General features: G+C 42.6%; 1 protein-coding gene across 2 annotated transcripts in view; it reads right to left on the bottom strand.

Annotated features, from left to right (window-relative positions):
- PRPF18 (pre-mRNA processing factor 18) overlaps window positions 1–27783 on the bottom strand; it is a 79305-nt gene that overhangs the window by 29663 nt on the left and 21859 nt on the right. For both annotated transcript variants that reach the window (XM_077473042.1, XM_077473043.1), the window contains 4 exons: window positions 24011–24124; window positions 18181–18327; window positions 6557–6625; window positions 5091–5231 (listed from right to left, as the gene is read on the bottom strand). In XM_077473042.1, the coding sequence (XP_077329168.1) occupies window positions 5091–5231; window positions 6557–6625; window positions 18181–18327; window positions 24011–24124 (471 nt within the window). The remainder of the gene's footprint in view (window positions 1–5090; window positions 5232–6556; window positions 6626–18180; window positions 18328–24010; window positions 24125–27783) is intronic.

Here is a 27783-nt window from a genome sequence, read left to right as displayed (position 1 = left end):
CTCCTTTATATATCTCAGCTGTTCATCAAAACTGGATATTGAATCTTTACATTCCTTAATTGCATTCAAAATGTCTCTTAATGTAGGCTCCTCATCCAGGTTGCCCGGCATCGGTAAGTGGGAGCTGCCTAGTGTTACTTCCGGGTTCGTTGTTATTGTTGCTGATTTACCTCCCCCCCCTCCCTTATTGCCCCCCACCTTAGCAGCTGATAATGTGGAGTTGACCAGAGACTGGCCTTGACTCCTATCTGTGGAAGAGTTTTTAGTGTCTTTATTATGTGGATTTGCCTGCTGAGAGCTTAGATTGCTAGGAGAGGCTGGGCCCGAGTGGGCATAACGCTCCAATTTTGCCGCTGCCGACGCTGAAGCCATCTGGTTAGTTTTGTCCTTAGCGGCTCGGGTAATTTGTTGACCCTCTGAGGGTATTTGCTCCCCAGGGGATCTTTTTCTCGACATATTTAAATTGGATGACCACGTAGAAGCCTGTTTTATATGTAATCAATTTCCACCTATCAGTTCATCAGGCAGGAGTAGCGCTAGTACAGCACGCTTAATTCCACAAAAAAAAAAAAAAGAGGGGGACAGCAATAGTGTGGCGTCTCTCCTTTTGTAGGTGACACCTGCTCATCTATCAGAGGGGACAATACTAATTAACATCAGACCTCCAGCCTCCGCAATGACCCTTCAGCCAAGTATTCACTATTGTTTTATATTTGTTTATATCTGCACATATTCAGGCTAGGGTAATTCCAGTCAATTGATCACAGTAGTTCACTATATTGATAAATGGAGCCAAAAAAAAAAAATAAAAAATAAAAAAAAAAAAGGGAAGAAAAAGGGAGTACTTATCTCATTTGCTAATCCGTTACCACATGAGAATCCATGAGTCCATAGGATGGGGGTCTGCAGGGCAATCAGGTCTTCCTCTCCCTTCTCCGCACCCTTTATCAGGCAGCACTGTCAGAACTTCAATATGTTGCCTTTTATCTCATCTATCCTGCTAACAGGTAAACCGGGGGGAGGCAGAGCGCAGCAAAACGAAAAGGGGAGGGCGGGGGAGAGCGAGGGAGAGGGGGGTCTGCACACAGGGCCCGCACGCCAGCGAACCCGCCGCCCAGAGCCTAGAGCGCCAGACGTATCCGCGCGCCAAGCTCAAACGGAGCGGAGGGAAGAAGGCTGCAATATCACAGGAACCTAGGCGCCGAGATCTCGCGAGATCCCCAGCGAGAATCTCAGCCCCTGCTCCAGCCGCGGACATCCAAAACCCAGAAACAGCAGACCGCAACGGCTCAGATAGACACTATGAGCCTGGGCATAGGGACCATAGACCATAGACCCGCATATACGGGGGGGGGCTCTTAGGCAGCAAACAAGCCCGGGGAGTGGAGAGTCAGAGCGGGGGTCTCAGCATAGGCAGGATGGCAAGAGGGAGAGCCGCGCCATGCTCTCACTCCTCACTCACACTCACTCCCATCCATTTCCGACCACGCCCCCTCCTAACTGATTTTAGGTTTTTAATCTTTTATGAATTCAAACCCTTGCATACAGAAATTAGGAAGAAACGGACATAGGGGGGTTATTTAGGAAAGGAAAATCCACTTTGCACTGCAAGTGCACTTGGAAGTGCAGTCGCTATAAATCTGAGGGGTAGATCTGAAATGAGGGGGAAGCTCTGCTGATTTTATCATCCAATCATGTGCAAGCTAAAATGCTGTTTATTTTCCTTGCATTTCCCCCTCAGATTTACAGTGACTGCACTTCCAAGTGCACTTATAATGCAAAGTGGATTTTGCCTTGAGTAAATAACCCCCATAGTGTCCATTACAGAGAAATGACTGACATCTACAACCTAAGATAATAACTTACAAAACGTTGTACGAAATATCAAGGGTTCTGATCAACTAGAAAAACATCAAGACCATGACAATTGCACACACAAAAAATAAAAATAAAAAAGGTACTCAGATATAATACATGGCATAGAGAGGCATGCAATAATCTCCATAATTGTATTCTGATAACAGTTTTGCATGCAAGATGTTGAATTTAGTTTTAAAGAATATGTAAACCCTAAATTTTTTGATATGTGCCTGCTGTACCTGATGTACTTGTATGAGAAAGTATCCTGCTATCTTGTATTGCTTCTTTTGACTGAAATCCCTGATGTTCTTAACAGCCCTTCTGCTTTTCTATTAAAATTTGACCACACTAAGCAAGATAACACACCATGGTCAGTTCTCTAGCTGTGCTGGGAACTCAGCCTGCTGTCCTCCAATGATCAGACTTGACAAACCCCTCCTGCACAGCCTTTTACTGGAAAGATCAGTGTTCTGCTGCTTCTCCTCCCCCCAGCTCCAATGCTGCTGTGAACAGAGGGAATGTGATCACTTATTAAAAAAAAAAAAAGGGGGGGGTATATTTATGTTTTATATCTATACACAAATGTTTTGCTTTTCATTTCTATTTTAAGGATTTTAGGATCTAAAATAAAGGTCCAGGATCTAAAAACATTTGAGACCGGGATCTAAAAAGGTAGATGAAACAGTTGAGACCATGATCTAAAAATAGATCCAACAGTTGAGACCATGATCTAAAAATAGATCCAACAGTTGAGACCATGATCTAAAAATAGATCCAACAGTTGAGACCATGATCTAAAAATAGATCCAACAGTTGAGACCATGATCTAAAAATAGATCAAAGAGCTAAAAATAGGTCTACAATCTAAAAATAGATCAAACAGTTGAGACAAGAATCTAAAAGTAGATGTAACAGTTGAGGCCAACTCCAACACCCTTCTAGCCGAGGTGATGGCCATCAGGAAGTCTAGCTTGCGTGACAGCAAGTCTAATGGAATTTCCTTGATATGCTCAAATGGTTATTTCTGTAACACAGACAGCACCAAGTTCAAGTCCCAAGGACACATAGGTGACCTAATAGGGGGAAGCAAATGAGTTACCCCCTGCATAAAGGTTTGGATCAGTGAATGGGAGGCTTTGGAAGAAGACCGACAAAGCTAAAATCTGACCCCTGATTGGCTTTCAGTACAATCTGCTTTCCACAGCTGACTGTTGAAAAGAGAGAAGTTTCCCAATCACAAAACTCAGCATACCGTGGGTGCTGAGATCAAGTAACTCTTGTGCCCATCCCTGGGTGGCTAATGAAACGGCAGAAAATGCTGGACCCAGCAGATGTCCGCAGCAGCAATGGAGGAATGAAGAGAAGAGAAGATATTAGAATGCTGGAGGGGGCCACTTGGGTAGGCAAGTGTGCCATAATGTGCAAATAAATATGCTGAGCATATTTACACATTATAGCATGAGCTCTGTGGAATCCACATGCATATAATTCTGCTTTAAGGCTCCATGCACACTGGAGCTCAAAAAAAGCTTTTTCTGGATGCAGATTGCTGGCAGAAAACACTGGCTGAATGTGATTTTATCAGCGTTTAGTAGCGTTTCTCTGCCTGTATTCAAAATCAATGGTTCCCTATGGGAGCCCACTGATTTGAATAGAAGTCGCACCAGAAGTCGGATCATCATGATTAGACTTGTGTGCCGAGGATAAAGGGGAACCCCCGTCAAAAAAAAAAAAAAAAAAAAAAAAAAAAAAAAATTGGCGTGGGGTTACACCCCCCCCCCCCCAGACGATACCAGACCCTTCGGTCTGGTATGGATTTTAAGGGAAACCCTCTTTGTCGAAAAGGTGGCGTGGGGTCCCCCCAAAAATCCACAAGAGGCCCTTATCCGAGCACGGACGGTCAGGAAAGGGGGTGGGGACGAGCGAGTGCCCCCCCGAACTGTGCCCTCAACATGCCCTGCGACACCCCCCCCATCCCAAAGCACCTTGTCTCCATGTTGAGGAGGACAAGGGCCTCTTCCTGACAACCCTGGCCATTGGTTGTCGGGGTCCGTGGGCGGGGGGCTTATCGGAATCTGGGAGCCCCTTTAATAAGGGGGTCCCCAGATCCCAGCCCCCCCACCCTATGTGAATGAGTATGAGGTACATTGTACCCCTACCTATTCACCTTTAAAAGTGTCAAAAATAAAACAAACACACTAGACAGGTTTTTAAAGTCATTTATTAGGCAGCTCCAGGGGTCTCTTGCTTCTCTGCGCTCTCCGGTTCTACTGCCAGGCTCCTCTACTACCGACTGCTCTTTTGCTAGTGGTGGCCTGATTTTCTCCATCACCGTCTTCCCTCTTCTCTTCTTCCAATGTTGACACGACGCTCTCTCCCGATGTAATGCCGGGTGTGCAACGACTTATATTGGCATGGGGCGTTACTTTGGCAGAGAGCATCTTGACAACATCGGAAGAGAAGAGGGAAGAAGGCGAAGGAGAAGACCGGGCCACCGCTAGCAAAAGAGCGGACAAAAGAGCAGAAGATAGCGGAGGAGCCTGGCAGAAGAACCGGAGAGCACGGAAAAGAGGCCGGAGAGCGCGGAATAGAAGGAAGAAACCCCCGCAGTCGGGAGAGACCCCCGGTGCTGCCTAATAAATTACTTTAAAAACCTGTTTAGTGCATTTTATTTTTGACACTTTTCAAAGTGAATGGGTAGGGGTACAATGTACCCCATACTCATTCACACAGGGTGGGGGGCCGGGATCTGGGGGGCCCCTTATTAAAGAGTGGAGTTTATGGGCTTTTAAAAAAAAAAAAAAAAAATGCCGCAACTCCAAAAAATGGCCATTTATGAGCGCCAGTGTGCATGGAGCCTAAAAATCTTTTCATATCTTCTCTCTTAACAACAAGACAATAACAAGACATCTCATATTATGTTTATGGTTCTGAAGTTCCAGTCAAAAGCAAGATACTAGAAAAGGTTTGGCCTGCTCATTCTACTAAAAGGACTGATGACAGACGGGTTACCAAGAAAAGCATGTCACTTTGTAAGCTGCAGGAACTTTATACCAAATGGGCTATAAACAGTGATCAAGAAGGAGAATGGTATCATCGCAATCAAAACTGTCAAGTCCTTCTGTGATATACTGGGCAACATTACAAAAAAAAGTGTAATATTAATAGAGTAAATCATAAAAGGGCATTAATGTGCAGAGGTACTCCAAGATTGTATTAACATTCCTCACCTTTTTGCGCAATTTTCTAAAAAGTGGTTTCAAATACGATTCTGTTTGCTTCTGTGTGGCACTTGCCAGTTTACCATGCACGCTGCGTTTTACATAGTCTTCTCTTGCATTCAACTCCTTTGCCCAAACACCTAAAAGGAACTAAACAATGATTTTGTTTACTCCACATTGCCATCTAGAGGTCACCCGAAAGCATGCAATCATATATTTCAACAAAAAAAACCCCAAAAAGTTAATAAATTTAAAAAAACACCCATACAGCTACAAGGACATAAATATAAAGGACATACTGGACCAAAAAAAAAAAAAAAATTAACAAGAAAATTATAATTTCAAGGATACCTGAAAATCTGAGACGAGTAGGTAATGTTAAAAGTATGTTATTTATACAATACAGGTAAGGAAAATAAACAGGGTTTACAGAGAATTGCACAAACATTTTTTTTTCATTTAGTAAATTATATTCCCTATGCATGCTATCCTAAGCAGGGGCGGGTTGTAGTGTCTGTTAGGATTAGGTTATTTCAATGTATAGCTATCCCAAGGGAATGTTATCTCACTGCAGGCCTGAAAGTAGAGAGCTTTTCCACTAGCGTAGTGGTCTCCAAACTGCAGTCTGGGAGCCAGATGTGGCCATTTGCTTGCCTTTATCTGGCCCTTGAAGCCCTTTTCCCTCCCATTGATATAAGACACTATTCCTCCTGCTAACACCAAAACGGACCATAATTCTGGCAGCTGACAGCAGCTAAGGGGCACCATTTCTCCCCATTGATGCCAACAATGAGGAACTACTACTCCCCCGAATACCAAAAATGCATTGTTTACTCCCACTGACGCCAGGACAATTTCTATTCCCAATGGTCACTGTCTGGCCCCCCCTAAACTCTGAAGGACAGTAAACTGGCCCTTTGCTTAGGAAGTTTGAAGACTTCTGTACAAGAGTCTATGACTACGGATGGGAGAGGGAGAGATTAAGATTATGTTATATGAAAATAGATTTACCTTTTAAAGTCCCAAAACACTTTTCAAGCAATAAAAAGAAACCATATGTGCATGACTATAATTGAGCAGAATAAGGACTCTACTACCATTAGACTACACTTTTGAAACATCAGTGACACCTGCTCAGTTAAGGCCCTAATAACATCATCCCAACATGCCAAGCTAAACAAGAACCAGTCATGTCAGCTGTCACTTCATAATGCAAGGATGTAGGAAAAAGAAGGCACGTATTTGTTCTGGCAAACAGCATACACCAATGAGAAGTCCTGAAGTCAGAAACTTATTATAACTGCAAATTGTGGGCTCTCCTACACACACCTGTCCAAATTTGAGTGGTAAGAAGCAGTCAGCATGGCTGAATATTGTATATCACATTCATACTCTAATGACTGCATATCAGATGAGTAAGCCATAAAAAAAGTAGATCATACAAGATTGGGCAGACATACTCTAGCTATATTTACCTTTAAGACTTTATTAATGATATCCATATCTTTGTTGTCATCTCCTTGTCCAAGACACTCTCCCAAAGCCTGCATCACAAAAAGACAACAATTAATACACTTACAGCATTAAACCAAAATGCTATACTGTAAATCTGTCATTTTGTTGTGGAGACAGTTTTCTGTACTAATGCAGATGCATGCTAAAAGAGTTAAATATTAAAATTAGTTCCAGCTGATACACAGACTGCTTCCCATCGCATAATGTAGTTAAAGCACTATTCATTTCAAACACCTGTTGTAGCTATTCTGGACGTCATTCAAATCCCACTTTCCAGATGTTTGTATAAAATATGTGCAGCTCTCCGCTGTGAGAAGCCTGACGCCTTCTGGAAGGGTTTAAACCTTTCAGAGTAGAAATCCTACAGAGGTATGTTAAAATAAAAAAATAAAAAATGCATTGAAGGCCACAAGGGTATCTTTTTTTTATTTTAACAGTGAAACAAGGACCAAAAAAAAAAAAAAAAAGGGGGGGGGGGGGGGGAACCTTGGAACTAGTCCATTTATCCTAAACTGAAGTATGCCTTATTCCTGGCAGCAGTATTAGTTAAGTCTGAGTTCATGTTTTTTACATTGTTTATTTGTAAAACCATATTTAATATAGGTTTTTAAGTTTGTGATACACTGTTGAAGGGTTAGGACCTCTTTCTGGCTATTTTTGCTGTCCCCGCTGTTGAGATTTACCCTCTCTATCCTACTAACCCAGGGGGAGACCACCTTTTGAGCGCAGTGTGCCGAAAAATGTTTTAAAAAAAAATTGAACGTGCCAATTTTTTAACAAAAAAATGTCAACTTCACACTCTCAAATCACAAAAAGGATTTTTTTTATAAAGTAAATGCTGTAAACTACTTTAGTAATAGTGAGAAATTAACATCCTGCACTCTAACGCCTCAGATCAGCCCCAATTCCTGCAACTTTACACCTCAGATGAGCCCCAATTCATGCACCTTCACACCTCAGATCACTGACCCCCCTGCAAATCTGTTTCACCACTGTACCCCCCCCCCTGCTCATCAGCCCCACCACTGTACCCCCCCTGCTCATCGGCCCCACCACTGTACCCCCCCTGCTCATCGGCCCCACCACTGTACCCCCCCCCGCTCATCGGCCCCACCACTGTACCCCCCCCCGCTCATCGGCCCCACCACTGTACCCCCCCCCCGCTCATCGGCCCCACCACTGTATCCCCCCCGCTCTCGGCCCCACCACTGTATCCCCCCCGCTCTCGGCCCCACCACTGTATCCCCCCCGCTCATCGGCCCCACCACTGTATCCCCCCCGCTCATCGGCCCCACCACTGTATCCCCCCCGCTCATCGGCCCCACCACTGTATCCCCCCCGCTCATCGGCCCCACCACTGTATCCCCCCCGCTCATCGGCCCCACCACTGTATCCCCCCCGCTCATCGGCCCCACCACTGTATCCCCCCCGCTCATCGGCCCCACCACTGTATCCCCCCCGCTCATCGGCCCCACCACTGTATCCCCCCCGCTCATCAGCCCCACCACTGTATCCCCCCCGCTCATCAGCCCCACCACTGTATCCCCCCCGCTCATCAGCCCCACCACTGTATCCCCCCCGCTCATCAGCCCCACCACTGTATCCCCCCCGCTCATCAGCCCCACCACTGTATCCCCCCCCGCTCATCAGCCCCACCACTGTATCCCCCCCGCTCATCAGCCCCACCACTGTATCCCCCCCCGCTCATCAGCCCCACCACTGTATCCCCCCCGCTCATCAGCCCCACCACTGTATCCCCCCCGCTCATCAGCCCCACCACTGTATCCCCCCCGCTCATCAGCCCCACCACTGTATCCCCCCCGCTCATCAGCCCCACCACTGTATCCCCCCCGCTCATCAGCCCCACCACTGTATCCCCCCGCTCATCAGCCCCACCACTGTATCCCCCCGCTCATCAGCCCCACCACTGTATCCCCCCGCTCATCAGCCCCACCACTGTATCCCCCCGCTCATCAGCCCCACCACTGTATCCCCCCGCTCATCAGCCCCACCACTGTATCCCCCCGCTCATCAGCCCCACCACTGTATTCCCCTGCTCATCTGCGCCACCACTGTACTACCCTGCACATCTGCCCCACCACATCTACCCCACCACTGTAACACCTGCTCATCTGCCCTTGAATATTCCCTCACTGGAAAGATCTTTAACTTTCTACTGTGTCTCTTAGGGGAGGTGAAGGGAAATCTGCCTGATAGTAAAGGGACAGGAAAAAAAAAAAAGGAAGAAGTAGTAAATTGGACTTGATGTTTATTTGTCCCAAAAAGGGAAAAAAAAACTGATAGCTGGAGTTTGGCGTAATTTTCTAGCGCATCCATCACTACCCTCTTCCCAGACTGACAATTCTGCTGTTCAAACAGGTCTCCGTTGCTCCTCCATCCAAGAGTGGAGAAGACAAGAAGCGTGTTATTGTCTGCATTCTCAATAGATTGAAGCTGCACCATAGATTGAATTCAATGTGATCTATGAATGGAAGACAGGAAAAGGAATCAAACGTCTGCCTCCACTGTTCATAGATGGCTTTTATGAATGCAAAACAATAGTGCAGCTTCTATGATTGGAGGAGGTGGGGGGAAAAGGGTGGGCATAGCTGGCACTCTTGATGAGTGCACACGACAGGTCTTTCGGCTCTATTAACCCCCACAGCACAGTATGATTAAGGCAAGGGGGGGGGGGGGGGAGATTTTATGTGCCATTGATTGTATGTAATATCCATTGTAGTTTTTTTTTTTTTTTTTTTTTTTTTAACTAAACTTAGAAATTAGCACTGCTTTTATATAATCTTGCCATACTTTCACTTTAAGCTTTACATACAGTTTATCTTTCTTAATGTCCAGATTCCTGTACAGAATTTTTTTTAGTCTCTGTTATGCTACAACTATAACTTTCAAATAAGAGAGCAAAATAGAAGAAAAGAAATGGATAGGCCAACATGGGAAATACATTTTTTCTTAAAAAAGTGGTCATTTAGAACTAAAGTTTGAGTTGCATTTAAGCTTTGGCCCCTTGCACACAGGTGCCATAAATTTACTGATGCTTACTCTAGAACTTGTTGACAGAAAGTCTGAATAAAAACCTGAGTAATATTAGGCATAGGCGAGTAAAATTCTTCATTGCCAGTGTTGTAATATACTCATTTATACTCGTGTAAACATGTTTATAGACGAGTAAACACGCACATGAACGTAAATTACTGCACACACATGTAACATTTTATATTTTTGTTTTATCACTCTGTACTCAACGCTGTATAACTGATTATCATTATACAAAATATTTTCTTTCATGAGTTCAGAATAGAAGGCTTGAGTAGTAGTAGGCCCAAGTATTGTATGATTGACAAGCGATGCTGCAACGACTGTATCTACCATTGTATGACTGTGGCACTTTCCAGATACACTACACCCCCCCCCCCCCTCCAGATGCCATTAGGACGGGGGGGGACAAGCAGTGGCGTCCAGCCACCATTTTCTAACTAAGTGGAGAGAGCTTGTGTCTCTCCTCTCCCTCTATATTTGAGCTGTGGAATCTATTCAAGACAGGCAAGAATCACTTGACCACTTACACTCCTTTGTCACCACTGTGAGGGATAAGAACAGGGACCTGCCAGTTGCCCTTGCGGGATGTTATCCAGCTGAGACGGGCTATTTTGCCCCATATGAGTGGGAGACTTGTGCCTGACCTCTCTACCGCCTGGGTGATACTGGAGTTCCGTCTTAACCCTCGCACTATACATAAACCATATAGAAAGAACACAGCTTTCTTTGTTCCTTCGGGATTCCTTGGCTGAACTTTGATCAGAAGGCAATTGTATTGAGCCTTTACAGCTGAAGAGATCTTCGCTGTTTTTGTCCTCTATGGGGTTTCCGTCTAGCCTTTATCCTCTATGCTCTCCTTCCCCCTGCATTCTCAGAAGCTGAATACCCTTCTCACTGGGAAAAGGGGAACCAATTAGTTTGAAGCTGATCCATTACGATTAAGGTAAATGTCTTATATGTCTTTGATTATTTGTAAAAACGTCTTATATACCCTAGGTGACATCTCCCTCGTCTCCCCCTATGGTTACACTATGTCTCATAAGCCTGGCATCTACTGGAATTTATGTGCTCATTTTATTCAAGTTCCGATTTTTAAGCATCTGGTAGACCCATCTTCTTTAGTTCAATATTCTGATATTCCTGAAAGAAAATACTTTGTATAATAAAAAGATAAATTATAATGGGAAATATTTGTATAATTAGATATTTGCAAATGTTTATAAAATGTTTGTCTTTTAATCTATAGCATCAACTTCATGCAGCACTCTTAACTCTCTTGAGGAAGTTCTTCTGGGCGAAACACAGAGCAGAAGTTGTTGCATTGTTGTATGAATCGCATGTTGATGTGACAAATTTTTAAACGGTTATAAAATAAAACATTATAAAGTTTTATCCATTTGTGAGAAGTTGTCATCTCTTTTTTTGCACCTTTAAAGTCCCACTCTTTGTGTCACCAAGTCAAAGAATCTAAATTTCAAATCAGTAAAAAAAAAAAAAAAAAAAAAAAAAAAATGCAGCATTTATTAATCCTGTGTGCAAGAGGCCTTAAAATTGTTCTAAATCTTAACCACTTTCCGACCAGCGCACGACGATATACGTCGACAGAATGGCACGGGCAGGCATATTGGCGTACAGGTACGTCCAATATTCAATGCCGCCCTGCCATCGGGAGCGCGCCGCCGGCGGCGCGCTCCTGCGCTGGTCGGGACCCCCGTGAGTCCGGTCGCGGGACCCGCGACTCGATCGCCGCAGGCATCCCCGCGATCGTCTCACGGAGCGGCCGAATGGAGGAAATGCTGTGTAAACAACATTTTTCCATTCTGCCTAGCAACTAGTGACGCTGATCTCTGCTCCATGTGATTGGAGCACAGATCAGTGTACACTAAATGAAAGCCCAACAGTTAGTAACACACCCCTAGGAACACTTAACCCCTACACTGCCACCCACTGGTTAACCCTTTCACTGCCAGTGTCATTTACACAGGAATCACAGCATTTATATAGCAGTGATTACTGTATAAATGACAATGGTCCCAAAAATGTGTCAAAAATGTCCGATGGGTCCCCGACAATGTCGCAGTCACAAAAAATAAAAAAATAAAAAATCGCAGATCGCCGCCATTACTAGTAAAAAAAAAATAATAATAAAAAATTATTAATAAAAATGCTATAAAACTATCCCTATTTTGTAAACGCTATAACTTTTGCGCAAACCAATCAATAATCGCTTGTTGCGATTTTTTTACCAAAAATATGTAGAAGAATACGTATCGGCCTAAATTGAGGGAAAAAAATGTTTTTTATATATTTTTGGGGGATATTTATTATAACAAAAAGTAAAAAATAATGCGTTTTTTTCAAAATTGTCGCTCTATTTTTGTTTATAGCGCAAAAAATAAAAACCGCAGGGGTGATCAAATACCACCAAAAGAAAGCTCTATTTGTGGGAAAAAAAGGATGTCAATTTTGTTTGGGAGCCACGTCGCACGACCGTGCAATTGTCAATTATGCGATACATACTAGCAGATAATGTTGTTACTTTGCAGGGTTTAAAAAAAAATAAAAAATTTCGCCGTTACATCCGCTTTAAACATTCCTTGCATTAAAGGTATAAAGTGTTTAGGCATCAATATTGGCCCCTCACCCTCTCCTATACTTACCTGAGCCCTTCGTTCAATCCAATGCTGTGCACGTCTGCAGCTCTTCTCCCCACTCGCTTCTTGGTTTCACAGGCTTTACTGAGGTAGCCGGAGCTATTGGCTCCCACTATTGTCAATCAAAGCCAGTGGCAAGTCCCGCTGTCTGTCAATGAATGCAGCAGCGGGGCTCAGGAGCAAACCCGTAGGTGTGCCCCCATGGGAAATGCCTTCTTATTGGGGGCACTAGCCCGAGAGGAGGAGCGCCAGCGGGGGACCCAAGAAGAGGTGGTTCAGGGCTGCTCTGTGCCATTCTATTGGACAGTGCAGGTAAGTATATTGCACATAGCATAGCAAGTTCTAGACAGAATTTCTTCTTTAGAGACCACTGGCAAAATATAGCTCATTTCATTTCTACTTTCAATATTTACAACTTTATAGAGACTTTTCTTATATATTCAGGGAAATCTACAACACGTCTTTAGATTATCTTATTCAGTCTTTAGAATACATAAGAGCAACACTTCTCAGCTACAATTCCCCAGTACAGAAGTCATTCAACATCCATAATGGTAACAAATCTGAGAACAGCAAAGTATATTTATGAAGAGAAATCTCCATATTCTGTTTCAATAATTGGGTGAGAAACTAAGTTAAAGATAATGTGTCCTAATATCATTGTTGGCAGTCAGTTTCCCCAGCAGGGTCTTATTTCATCTCTGTGTAGTCATCCATAAAGCACTCCAGAGGCCATCTTGAATTAAAATACTAATGCTTTGTGCAAGAGAAGAGAGGAATATGGACCTTTACTGATGTAATGGTTCTTGGAATGGGTTAGTCCTCATAAATAAATTGAACATCTGTTTTAGCTAAAACAAGAGATATAGTGAATGGCAATCGTCACCCAAGGAAAGCATCACAGCCAGATGAACCCTGTAAAAAGGTACTGAATGTACAAAAGCCCTTTTCCAGTCTTGGTATGGTGTACCTAGTTTACCGGAATATGAAAAATATCAGTAAAACAGCCCTGAATACATTTATGAGACAGGAAGCCAATATGCCTAAAAAATACAGCCAGTACCTAACTTTTTAAACATTTTATTGCCAATATAAAAATATGTTCCCTGGCTCCCTAAAAAGGAGCTCCTGGGCTAACATACCTGGCTTCAGATTTGTCTTTTCTTCAAGTATTTTTTTTTAGGAATTTTACAAAAGAAAAAAAGTTATGTAATAATCAAAGATATTAAAGACGACAAGTGTAGTAAAGTACCGTATTTATCGGAGTATAACACGCACCCCAAGCTTAGGAGGGAAGTTTAAGGAAAAACAAAACAAACAAAAAAAAAAAACTTTAAATTTAAGTGCCCATCAATGCAGCCTTATCAGTGTCCATCTGAAGCCTTGTCAGTGTCATATGCAGCTTTGTCGTGAAGCCTTGTCCATCGTTGTCCCCTTGTCAGTGTCATTTTCAGCCTTGTCAGTTTTATATTCAGCTTTTATTTTTAAAAATGGCGCAGCCGAGATGTAGTGTGTATCTCGGCAGCGCTCGGTAGTTCTCGCCCGCCTTTGGCCCTTCTCGTCGGCTTTCGGCCTCCGAGCAGGGCCGAAAGCCGGCGAGAAGGGCCAAAGGTGGCCGAAAGCCACCCAGAGGCTCCAAAATAGTGGAAGAATGGTGTATAACACGCAACTGTGATTTTCCCCTGATTTTAAGGGGAAAAGGTGCGTGTTATACACCGATAAATACGGTAATAGCAGAGAGGTAAAATAGTAAGAGGGTTGTGGGGAGTTGAGTGGGGAGCGTAAAAGTCCCAAAGAGCTTTCATCAGGCGGCACAGTGGTATAGTGGGTAGCACTCTGACCTAGCAGTAAAAAGGGTCGCTGGCTCAAATCCCAACCACAACACTACCTGCAGTTTGCATGTTCTCCCTGTGCCTGTGTGGGTTTTCTCCAGGCACTTTGGTTTCCTCCCACACTCTAAAGACATGCAGGTAGGTTAATTTGCTTCTGTACAAAAATTGGCCCTAGTATACAAGTGTGAGTTGGGGACCTTGGATTGTGAGCTCCTTGAGGGTAGGGACTGATGTGAGTGTGCAATGTATGTGTAAATTGACAGTGCTATATGGGTACCTTAAATAAATAATAATATAATAGATGAGCAGCTTAATGAGATGCAATGTACAGGTACAGGGATAATTGTAGACACGCACACTCACTCAGGTTGAACTGGGTGGACTGGTGTCTTTATTCAACCTTACTAACTATGTAACTATCTGTTGATATAAAAGGTTAAATCAACACTCTCCAGTATGGAAGAGTACTCTGCAATTAATAAAAGGATATCATGGTGATGGCAGAGAGCAGTCGTAAAACAGCAGATGTAGCACACGGGTATCTAAATGGGAAAGACTGCCTTGATCTTAAAAGAGTTTGGGTAGTTGGGGGGTCTAGACCAGAAGAATGCCGATCTGTCCCAACTGCTTAGGTCCAGGTAAAGTTGAGGTCCAGCTTGCGGTGGTTCTGTGAATGTACTGTAGGTCTAAAATTGGTTAACTGGTAGTTGGATATCAAAGTATGTGAGAGCTTTACATTTCTAGGCAAAGGGTGCAAGTGGCAAGCACATCTGAGGGAAGTATGAGGTTAGGCACAAAGGATTTAGAATAGTTGATTTAAAAATTTTAGAGATGCGTGAACCCATCATGCTGCTAGAAAGTGGGGGATAATGATCTGGGGCAAAGGCTATAGTAGTGTAAGGTTTGTCCATCAAGGACTGGGCTTTTATCTGGTTTAAGTGCAGAGATTTTGCATGGTATTTGCACAGTGGTTTTTCAAATGCAATTTTTGGGGAAACCTTAATGAATTTCTAATGCAAAAAACACAGTAAATAACCCAATTATTTTTTTTTGTAAAATATAAAAGATAATCATCAAACGGGTTGGGATTTAAAATTGTGCATGCCCGTGCAACAAACGCTGTAAATGTTACTATCCATAGGCAACGCTTTAAAGCCTATACAGGTTATCATTCTAGATTTACAGAGGAGGTGTGGTTCCAGATTTACTGCCCATGACTGGCATTCGCCGTGATACTTCACATGTGTGGGACGATTGCCGTTTGTGTGCGTGTGGGACCAACGCACATTTGCCTTTGCACTTGAACACAGGAGGACTGGGGCACTTTACATTTTTTTTTATTATTTAAATTTATTTTTACACTGTTGCTTTGAAAAAAAAAAATTGATCCCTTTTATTGCGGTCACAAGAAATGTAAACATCCTTGTGACCGCAATAGGCATGTGACAGGTACTCTTAATGGAGGAATCTGGGGTCTATAAGGCCCCAAATCTTTCCTCTGCACTGTAACAATAGTGGAGAGCCGCTCAAAGCTGATCCCCAGCTTTGTTAGACCTCCTGACCAGCCGACAGGCCTGCCAGCTGGCCGCTCAGGTCTCCCGACAGGGCAGCCCAAGCCAGCCGTAGAAGGCAGCGGGGTGAACGACCCCTCTCACTGCTTGTTAAAGCAGTACAGCAGCTAAATAGCTGTTAGGATTCCTTTTACAAGAAACCTGACTCTAAAAACAGTACTGGGAGGATGCCTAGGATGATCATCCCGCTATAACCACCAAAAGGCCAGCACAGCCTCGATCCTCCTCAGGTCCCTTGCAGGCACTTCTGGCTCCCCCTCCCAAGCTGAGCTCTGTGTGCCCGTTGACACTAACACTGGCTGTGATTGACAGCAGCACCAATGGCTCCCACGGCTGCCTGAGGAGGAGGAGGGAGGAGGGAGGAGGGAGGAGGGGGGAGGAGGGGGGAGGAGGAGGGAGGAGGGGGGAGGAGGGGGGAGGAGGGGGGAGGAGGAGGGAGGAGGAGGGAGGAGGGGGGAGGAGGGAGGAGGAGGGAGGAGGGAGGAGGGAGGGACATATACTTACCCCTTTGAGGAAAGTATATGGGGGCAAGCTGTACACAGGTCTTTTTTGCCTTAAAGCGGTAGTAACCCGCAGCTGCAACGCAAATTTACCTGAGAAAAAAGCCCACCAGCGACGCATTGCCACTGCTGAGTGGGCTTCCATCTTCCCCCAGTCTTCCTACCGGGTTTGCGGCCCCCGGCTACATGAGTGGCCGGGAGCGCGATGACGCAGGAGCCGCTGTTTGCAGCGCAGTCTCTAAAGGTCCGGCACTTTATGCTGGACCTTCAGAGCACATATGCTGGTGACATCACTGCATGAACTCTTAATATATCCTAAACATTGCAAGTTTAAGAGATTATCACAGTACCTACAGGTAAGCATTTTTATAGGCTTGCCTGTAGGTATAAGTGGAGTAACAGAGTTTACTACCACTTTAATGCATAGAATGCGTTAAAGCGGAGGTTCACACAAAAAATGAACCTCCACTTTTTGGAACCCTCTAAGACAGGTATTTGCACCCAATTCCGGGCATAGACTCCTGTGGGAATCTACGCCTCTTCCCGTCCCCACCACGCTGTCTGCTGGGACACACACGGGTCTCCCAAAGACAGCAGGGACCATTCTGATTGCGCAGCGCGACTCACGCATGCGCAGTAGGGAACCAGGAAGTGAAGCCGCAAGGCTTCATTTCCCGATTCCCTTACCGAAGATGGCGACGGCAGCATCAGAGGACCGAGGGGCGGTTCGGCCTTGGGTGCAGACATCATTGGACCCTGGGACAGGTGAGCGTCCTTATTTTAAAAATTAGCAGCTGTAGTATTTGTAGGTGCTGACTTTTAAAAAAAAAATAAAAAAAATTTGCGGGACTTTAAGGTACACAAAAAAAAAAAAAAAAAAAAAAAAAAACCTTCTGCTTTTAGAACCACTTTAACCACTTCACTCCCAGCCCATAGTCAAATGACATCTGCAGGTGGGATCTCCCATTCTGGGTGCTTTTCTGCAGGCCACCAGCGCGGCGATCAGGGATGAGGCATGTCCCTCAGAAACAGGCCATCCCAGATTCATGTAAAGAGCCAATAAAAAGCTCTTTACCGCGTTACCGGCTATGTCCAATCACCGCTGATCACGTGCATAGTGCTCCTGCGCGCCCCTGGGGCTCGTGCAGAGCGGCGATCGAGCACGAGGCTCGTCCCCTCGACAACCCAGAGTACCTGTCACCAGCCCATCATAGTACCCGACCACTTTGTGGAGGTTTATGATATGAGAACGGTGAGGAATCAGCCCAGAACTACATGGGAGAACCTTGTCAATGATCTCAAGGCAGCCGGAACCGTAGTTTTTCAAAATGTTTGCACTTTTTTCACTTGTGTCACAAAAAATAAAAAAACATAGTGGTGATTAAGTACCACTAAAAGAAAGCTCAATTTGTGTGAAAAAAAATAAATATAAAAATGTTGTTTGGGTACAGTGTTGCATAACTAATTGGCATTCAAAGTGTGAGAGAGCTGAAAGCTGAAAATTGGTCTGGGCAGAAAGGGTGTGTAAGTGCCTTGTATTGAAGTGGTTAAGGAACCTAAAGCAGCTAGAATGGAGCAACCATTTATTAGCCAACTATTGCTAAGACAAGAGTAGACAAAATCACTAAGATTTAATCAGAGTAAGGGCAAATGAGATCCAGTGGGGTTTTTAAGTAGTCAAAGAAAAAATTATAGCATTTATAACAATAAAAGTAATTCAGTCTTTAGTAGCTCTAAACACACTTAACCATCATGTATTACTGCACACCACTGTCCTTTGCTCTTGGTTGGTAGGCATACCAAAGCCCAACAGCTAAGAGTTTGTCTTAAGAGGAATAAGCATCATGGCTGCCTGTGTTCATTATTTTTCAGCACCAACTTTAAAGTAGGGGATGGATCAAATGTTAGGAGGAGAATATACATTAGCATAATGTACATGTGTTGATTGCAATGCAGAGTATAGTACACACCTCCAGCTCCTCAATTGTAGTATTTTCCTCATGGACTTTCAGGTCATTCTGTGTATCTTCTTCGGTCTGTTCTTGACCAGCTACAATCTCATGGAGATACTGCTGGTCGATCTTATCCAGAGCAGCCTTCAAGTCATTTCGTAAGCCCTAGCAGACAAGATCAATACAAGAGGAACAATTTAGCATTGCTCAGAAAACTTAGTTTTAGACTTTATTGCTAAATGCCAAAGTGCTAAATACACTGAATGGTCAGATTTAGAAAACACATAGTAAAAAGTGAGAAAACAGCACCCTCTGGCTTTTACAGCATGCATGTAGAAGAGATTAGCCAAACTGTCAGTGTGTATAAATCACAGGCACCCAGAGGTGCTTCCACATAACTATAGCAATTCCCACCTCAAAAGTTAGGGCATTTACCAGTAACAAACCTGTCAGGCTGAGGTCAGACATACCTCCTGATCTTTTGGTTAATAGGGAGAGTGCTGATCATAGTCATTGACAAAAAAAAAAAAAAAAACCTGAAGTCATATACTATGCATATATACCATAATTACTTCATTATTTTAAAAATGCATTTGTTCATGAATAACATTAACCTCAGATAAAGTTAGTAGTTGCCGCCATCTAATAATTCTGATATGCCCCACCAGAACTGGGTGTTGCAAAATTGATTTTATAAGCAGATATATGCCCTCCAGGAAAACACACTACCTGCAGTGTATTACCGGTAGCAGAACATTTCTAATCCTTGGGACAAATGCTGTACCAAGCATGTCTATGGATGTCACACAGACTGTCGAGAAGCAGCGATTCATCTAGTGAGACAAAACCACAAGCCCTGGTTCACACCACTGTGATTTGCACCTCAGATTTCATTGCTGCTTGCGACTTTGTTTAAGAAAAGTCTACACAAATCACAATGAATTGGGAAAAAGTAGTGCAGAAACCGAAAGAGTTCAAGACAAGAGTCTTGGCAATTTGAACAGTTCCATTATCGGCAAAGCAGTGCGCATCGCCAGCAAATCGCATGACAAATCACACCGGTGTGATTACTTTTTTTTACCCCTTTTAATAAATATACTTTGAAGAGGGTTTTAATTTTTTAAATGTCACTTTAAAAGGAAACCTGTAGTATGAAAATATAGAGGCTGACATTCTTGACTACTTTTTCTGAAAATGCCAGTTGTGATGTTGTTCCAACAACTCCATTACTTTCTAGGGCTTTAAAATGGTGCATGCTGGCTGATTGGGAAATCTGATTAAAGTCAGAGCACTGAATACAGTGATAAGTAGACGACTAGTACTAGTATTGTTAGAGATAGGCTAGCAATGGCAGCTCCTGCATTTTTCTTATCTACAGTCTACTTTAAATACCCCATGCCGACATCCTGTTGATGACAAAACACGTAGGGATGAGGAGTGATGTACTGACGTCACCGCTACATGCCCAGTCCCGGAAACCACAGGCTGTTTGCGAGGCCGGCCGGCTCGCTTTATAGTGACTTTTATATTCTGTATGGTAAATGTTCATTTGTCTATATGGATACAATAAATTTATAAGGATTTTATGCTATGCGAGTCTATTTGCTTTTTGGGTTACCTGCCATATATGTGTGTCTGGGTATTACCCTTGAGCTGGGGAGACTTCATGGTACCAGTCTGCTGCAAATTGGGACGTTTCCATTGGGGCTGAGGATCCGGTTTTATCCTAGGCTGGGGTTACAGCCATCTGTGCAGTGTGGTCCCCTGTAATAAGGAACCACTGGGTTCTGGTAAGCGGCAGTGTTTATGTGGTGGAGGTTCTTCACATATCAGTTTTTGTGGAAATAATCTTCAAATAAAATCACGGATATTTAAAGACATTCACTTTGATGTATATCACTTTCAATATATGATATTACTATCGGTTTGGACTATTTCTAATGACGCCACTATATTTAAATTTCTGACACTTTTTTTCTTTGCACTAATTGATCTGTCTTTATATTTGCAGTATTAATATAAAATTCGTTTCTGTGATTCATTTTATTAGTAACACTTTTTACTAGTTTTGGTATTATTCTGTGTGGTCACTTACTTAGCGCAGCTCCTTCTTTTTATTTACTTTAAATACAGTCTACTTAAAATTCAAACATGTTTCTAAAAACTAATGGACAATTTGGTGAATAGAGAGAACATTGGAATTTTGATTGGACATTCCTATTTTAGGTCTCAATCTTGCGCTAATTAATTTAGCAATCGTCTTGAAGTTAAAGTGGGGTGCCCTTAAAAAAAAAAAAATTTTTTTAAGTCAGCAGCTACAAATACTGCAGCTGCTGACTTTTAATAAATCGGACACTTACCTGTTCCAGGGTCCAGCGATGCAGGGGAACGAAGCCCCCCCCCCCCCCTCATTCCTCGCTCCGCCGTCATTCGTACTGTGGGCACCCGGCTGTGGCTTCACAGCTGGGCACCCAAGCGGCGCAGGGAGCCGTGATACGCCGCACAGTCATCTGGGACACGTCAGAGGTCCCAGATGACTGTGTGGTGCGACGGGAAGTGATGTCACCAGCCCGGGCAAGGAAGAAGGCAGACTACGAGGGACCCCTAGCAACAGGTATTTAGAGGTGAGTAAAAAAATTATTTTTTTTCCAATTATTTAGTTTTTTTTTAAAGATTTTTTTTACGATTTTTGGTGGTAGCACCACTTTAAAGATCTAATAAGGGCTGCAACTAACGATTATTTTCATAATCGATTAGTTGGCCGATTATTGTTTCGATTAATCGATTAATCGGATAATAACCTTAAAAAAAAAATAAAAAAAAAAAAAAAAGTGGGTCAAATTGACATTCATTTTCAACCACAGTTACAGGAAAATTTGGAAATAGAAAACTTCTTAGTCAAAAGGAATTTTCAGACAGTGTATGTGGTTTTCTTTCATTCAGCGAATGTACAAAGATTTTTCATCTGAATATTGAAAATTGATTCATGAGGCCAGCATAAGGCTCGGTACACACATATACAGTTTGCTTTTGATCTGTTTCTGTAGTGCTTTTTGATTTTTGCGCACATGATTTTACTGCAGTTTGCATTTTTTTGGGCAGATAAAAAAAAAACACAAATTGCTGCAAAAACGCATTACATGCTTTTCTGCAGCTTCTCCATTGAAGTATATTGAACTAATAAAGCACTATTTTGCGTTAAAAGTCCCTGAAACCGTGTAAATAAACTGTAGTGCATTTCTGCAAAAAGCACTATAAAACGCATAGATATGAACCAGATCTAAGATGTTTAGTAACATAATGGGGTTAAAAAAAAACTAAAATTAGCCCTTTATAGTAGAAAAAAAAAAGTAGATAATCACTACTGTAAGGGGTTCATTTTTTTACTGTAGTGATTTTCTCTTTTTGTACTATAAAGGGCTAATTTTTTTTTTAACCCCATTATGTGACTGGCCGATTAATCGATTATGAAAATAGTAATCGATTAATTTCATAATCGATTAATCGATTAGTTGTTTCAGCCCTAGATCTAATTTCTGAAAAGTTAGAGTCCTCCTAAAAAGCAAAATTCAAAAAATGTCCGTGCTCTCCCTAAAAGAACTTTATCCAAAGCTGGTGTACAAATAGCTGATTAAAAATAAATATTAAAGCAGACCTCCACCCTGAAGTGGAAGTTCCGCTCATCTGATCCCTGCCCCCCTCTGGTGCCACAATTGGCACCTTTCAGGGGGGAGGGGGGTGCAGATACCTGGATAATCCAGGTATCTGCACCCACTTCCGGGACAAGCTAGCCGCAGATGCCGCCCCCCCGTTGTGTTCTGGGAAACACACAGTTCCCAGAACACAGTGGGGACCAGTGGAGACGCGCAGCGCAACTCGCGCATGCGCAGTAGGGAACCGGGCAGTGAAGCCGCAATGCTTTACTTCCCGATTCCCTGACAGGAGGATGGTGGCGGGGGCAGCGGAGAGACGAGCGACCGACATCGCTGGACCCTGGGACAGGTAAGTGTCAATTTATTAAAAGACAGCAGAGTATTTGATCCCCTGCTGATTTTTTACGTTTGCCCATTGATAAAGAAATGATCAGTCTATAAATTTTAATGGTAGGTTTATTTTAGAGAGAGACAGAACAACAAAAATATCCAGAAAAATGCATTACAAAAATAGTTATAAAATTGATTTTCATTTTGAGTGAAATTATTATTTGATCCCCTATCAATCAGCAAGATTTCTGGCTCCCAGGTGGCTTCTATACAGGTAACAAGCTGAGATTAGGAGCGCTCTCTTAAAGGGAGTGCTCCTAATCTCAGCTTGTTACCTGTATAAAAAGACATGTTCGCAGAAGCATTTAATCAGATTCCACTCTCTCCACCATGGCCAAGACCAAAGAGCTGTCCAAGGATATCAGGGACAACATTGTAGATCTACACAAGGTTGGAATGGGCTACAAGACCAATCGCCAAGCAGCTTGGTGAGAGGGTGACAACAGTTGGTGCGATTATTCACAAATAGACGAAAAGCAAAATAACTGTCAATGTCCCTCAGTTTGGGGCTTCATGCAAGATCTCACCCCGTGGAGTTTTAACGATCATAAGAACGGTGAGGAATCAGCCCATAACTACACGGGAGAACCTTGTCAATGATCTCAAGGCAGCTGGGACCGTAGTCACCAAGAAAACAATTGGTAACACACTACGCCATGATTTTTCCTCACTGTATATACCCAGTGAAGTGACTCACCTCAGGTGATAAACAGATGAAACAAATCCTCTCACATAGGTCAGACCTGTTTACATGCAGTCTTATTTGCTACATCCATTCATCAAGTACAGAATTTATAAAGATTGTCTGAGCTCGGTCAGAAAGTGGGCAGAGTTGAAGTCACTCTGCAGAGCTCAGTAAGGACAGCTCTGAGACCTAACTGGACAGAAGAGACCACCCGCAACTTTACACAGCACACAGAAACAGAGCTGAGGCCATCACTCAGAGGCCGTTTGCTGGAGCTTCCTCATCTGTCACCATTTTTCTCTTGGTGTCTGGAAACCTTGTCAGAAGTGTTTCATGCTGATAGAGGAACAAGGCAGCAGACAGAAATGACAGTTAAAGCGGAGTTCCATCCAAAAGTGAACCTGCCTCCTCCCTCCCCCTTCTCCGATGCAACATTTGGCACCTTATGGTGGGGTACCCATTTTTTGACAGGTACCTGTCACACACTTCCGGAAAACTGTGCCTCCGTCCCCCTCCTCCTTCTTCCACCGCCAGGCCAGTTTGAAAGCGCAGTACGCTCTGCGCATTAGAAGTAGGGAAACGGTTGTGAAGCCGAAAGGCTTTATTGGCGTTTTCCCCAACCTCAAATGGCGGCTGTGGCAGCACCCGAGAGTCGATCGGAAAAAGGGCTGGGGTGCCGACATTGTGGGATCAATGAACAGGTAAGTGTCCCAATATTAAAAGTCAGCAGCTACCGTATTTGTAGCTGCTGAATCTTAATTTTTGGGCGGGGTTAGAACTCTTCTTTAAGTGATCTGGGTTGAGACAAGTACACACTATAGAGGGATATGCATGGTTTATCATAAACATCTAAGGTTTACCACTTGAAAATCAACACATCACTGCATTAAAAAAAAAAAAAAAAAAAAAAAAAAAACATACATTCTAAATGATGTATAACAAAGAATGCTGCGCAAATCAATAAAAAAGTGCATCAAATAAATACATCATTAGTTTATACAATCGTTCAATAATGAAATAACTCAATAATACTGGAAGTACTGGTTTGAAACATTATATATGAATGCGATTGCCCTGTTAAAAAAAAAAAATCAAAAAAACAAAAAACAAAACGCAGTACCTTGTTCACTTCTGGAGCAAGAATCTCTATCTTCCTCAAGCGCTGGAAGCTATCATAATCAGTTTCCCCATAGAGTCGAATTGGTTCACCTCTTTCTCGCAGTCTACGTATCACCTAGAATGGGAAATATTACAAATGAGCTTCACTTATAAAATCTTGACAATAATTAGACACAAAGGAATGGATTTTTATCCCTGTAAATGAAATATACTATTTAAAATACTTCAAGACACAGGTGCACCAGCCTGACATAAAGCTGATCACAATACAGATGGTGAGTTGCTCAGCCCATAGAATAATGATGAGCAGTTGCAAATAGCAAAATGTTTAAAAATCAGCAGGCAAGAATGGTGAAAAATAAATCCGATTAGCGGTTGTGTATTACCACACTATTATTTATTGCATAAAGGCCCTATGTTATAGATTGTAGTGCCCAAAAGACTTTTTTTTTTTTTTTTTTTTTTAGCAGAGACTCTAGGGAATAAAATAAAAAATTTTTGGTGCATCACAGTATTTGTGCAGCGGTTTTACCAAGAAATTTTTTTGTGAAAAAACAAAACAAAACAAAAAATAAAAAAATAAAACTATTTATCCTAATTTTGTAAAATGTGAAAGATGATGTTACATTGAGTAAATAGATACCCAACATTCCATGCTTTAAAATTGCGCATGCTCATGGAATGGCAACTAGTAAGTACTTAAAAATCTCCATAGGCAATGCTTTAGGTTACCTGTTTAGAGTAACAGAGGAGGTCTAGTGCTAGAATTATTGCTCTTTCGCTAACATTTATGTCGATACCTCACGTGTGGTGCGAACACAGTTTACATATGCATGCGTGACTTAGGTATGCGTTCGCTTCTGCGCGCAGGGGTAAGGGCGCATACAATTTTTTATTTTTACACTGTCCCTTTATTTTTCTGATCACTTTTACTTCTATTACAAGGAATGTAAACATCCCTTGTAATATAAATAAGGATGACAGGCTCTCTTTATGGAGAGATCTGGGGTCAAAAAGACCCCAAATCCCTCCTTTAGCCTTAAAAGCAAAAGATCAAAAAAAAAAAAAAAAAAAAAAACACGTGTTTACCTCCAGCCTGGACTGGAAGTGACATGACGTCATTCCAGTTTTCCAAGGCCATAGAGGAGATCAAAGCAGATCTACTCTTTGATTGCCTGTGTGGATAGATATAGATATATTTTAATTAAATAAAAAATACACATTAAAGCAGAACTAAACCCTCCTATCCTTTTTCAGCCAAGGAAGATCCCATCTTGGCCTCCGATCTTCTGATCTGTAACTGCCATGATGATGCACATTGCACATGTGATCAGTTCGGACACCGGCCTTTTGAAAATCTTGCAGTTTGGTTGACAGAACAAGCAAATCTGACTTACTTTGACCAACTCTTTTTGAAACCGTTAAATTGATGAGTTTAGTTCCGCTTTCCTTAAACTACCTCAGGGTCCAGGAAAAATGCACTCATTGGGCAGGGGGGTGGCAAACTCAGCAATAAAGTCTGGAAGACTCCAATAAAGTGAGAGGAACATACAAGAGACTTGCCAAGCTACAGAAATAGCAGGTATCTTCAGGTTTCTGCAGGTAAAAAAAGTATAGGTTCACTGGAGGGCCCATTCATACATGTAACATGATGCATTATATTACATGGGAGTAACCCTGCAGGGGGAAAAAAAAAAAACTCAGAAGTAACCTGTACTGCATTGCAGTGTGTTTTCAAAAACTTAATGCTGATATTTTTCCTTTTCTCCCCTTATAAACCACCCTTGTATTGTTTGATCTATATTCTGCTTATCCATTTTAGGTTTACCCCCCCCCCCTTTATTTTGTTTCTTTTTATTTCGATTTTTTTTTTTTTTTTAAACCTACATTATACCCATTTTATATTTCATTCTATACATTTACCTTGTATGCGTTTTAAAATTTGTATTGTACATTTATTTCATTTTTTTCCCATCTTACTTTGTCTATTCAAAAATTATTAAAATTTATTGTAAAACAAAAAAACTTGTTCATGCAGGTTTTCTGATACAATGATGTGCGCTGAAGGGCCCACTAAAATGAATGGACACACATTAATAAATAAAAATGGACATTAAATTGCCTAACACCACCCTTGCATCCATGTGAATAAGGTGTTAATTTGACCTGGTCAGCACAAGATCACTACTGCAAGAGAAGACTAAATAAACTTGCCTGTCTGGCAGTCCGTTTCCTGAGAAGCTGCCACTTGACTGCTCACCATCCTCTGCAAATATTCACACTGATGCATGCAGAACACCGCATGTAATTCGCACAGGAGTTGCACTGGATTCCTGTGCAGATCACATGCGATGTCTGTGCAGTGAGATTTGAGAATACATTTTGTTTGGCTCGAATCACATCCATACTGAAATGTTGCAGGACCCCTTTTTTTGCCACACCTGAATAGCATTGCATGGGTGTTCACACCCATGTGATGCCAGTCTGGCAATCTCACTGCATTTTGCAATCTGTTTCGGGGTGGACATTGAGATTGCTATGCAGTGCGATGCGGGGAAACAGTGAATCTTGTGCTTTCCTGCATCGCATCAGTGTGAACCAGAGCTAAGTGTGTAAATAAAATGCTTCCCCATCGCTCACTGGCTTTCAACACCAGCTCTTACATCACTACGAGACATACAAATCGATAAAAAGGTACCTCAGCAAGCTGCAGAGGGAACAGATAGGCAATCTATATAGTAAGGCAAATACTTGCAGAGCAGTGAGCAGTTAAGCCACAGCTTTTGTAGGAAAGGCGTTTCTGGAAAGGTAAGTATATGTAGTCTTTACTTACACATGCATTTGCAGAAGCGTGTGGACTAAACCCCTATTTTTAAACGCACTAGACAGGTTCATTCAGTTGTCTGCGAGCTGGTTGGCAAGTATGCTTGGGTTTTTCCTGGGCATTCCCCAGACTTTGTGGTTAGTCTTTTCAGGTATGTTGTTTTGTTTTACATACAAGTGGCCCTGTGCTGAGAGGTCATTTTAAGCTGCTCTATAAAAACACCCACTTCTGATATGTTTAGATTATTTATTCATTTGTCCAGCAATTTTTTTCCACCGTTTAGAAAGCTCACCATATAGGGAGGTATGTTTTAGTTTGGAAAGTGCATATAGTAGAAATGATGTGAAGTGAAGTAAGAATGCCAAGCACTGGTAAATTTACAGGGGAGTAGTAGGTGGGTGTTACCATTTTACAATCTACAATCCACAAACTGTGGACTAAACTTGTCATATTTCATGTACCATGTTCCCTTTACACTTAAAGTGGTTCTAAAGGTTGAAGGTTTTTTTACTAGTATGGGGGAAGATTTAATGGGGGCATCTAGTGGGAGGGGGGGCCAGGAGAGCCAGCAGGGAACCCAGAAGAGGAGGGAGGATCAGGGCTGCTCGAAGCAAAACCATTGCAAAGAGCAGGTAAGTATGACGTGTTTGTTATTAAAAAAGAAAAGCTGAATCTTTATAAAACGCTTTAACTACTAATAAGCACCGAATGTTATCAATGTGAATTAACGTGATGCTTTATCTTCACTCTGACATTGTAAATGTGGCTTTTGCTGAACCAAGCCACCACAGAAAGAAAACCAACAATGCACAGGGCTAGCTGGGCGTTTCGGGCACAGTAAAGCTTCTTTGTCAAGAATAACGAGAACTGAAATGCAGCCAAGACCAATAACTAAGAAGATTTACCTTCACATTTCACAATATACCAGTCCACAGAAACAAGGTAAATAA

The sequence above is a fragment of the Lithobates pipiens genome, unplaced genomic scaffold (assembly GCF_037356315.1).
Source record: "Lithobates pipiens isolate NorthernLeopardFrog02 unplaced genomic scaffold, aLitPip1_a1.2 Scaffold_8, whole genome shotgun sequence".
In the NCBI taxonomy this organism is placed as follows: Eukaryota; Metazoa; Chordata; class Amphibia; order Anura; family Ranidae; genus Lithobates; species Lithobates pipiens.
Note: the sequence above shows the minus strand (reverse complement) of the source record. Positions and strands in the feature narration are given on the sequence as shown.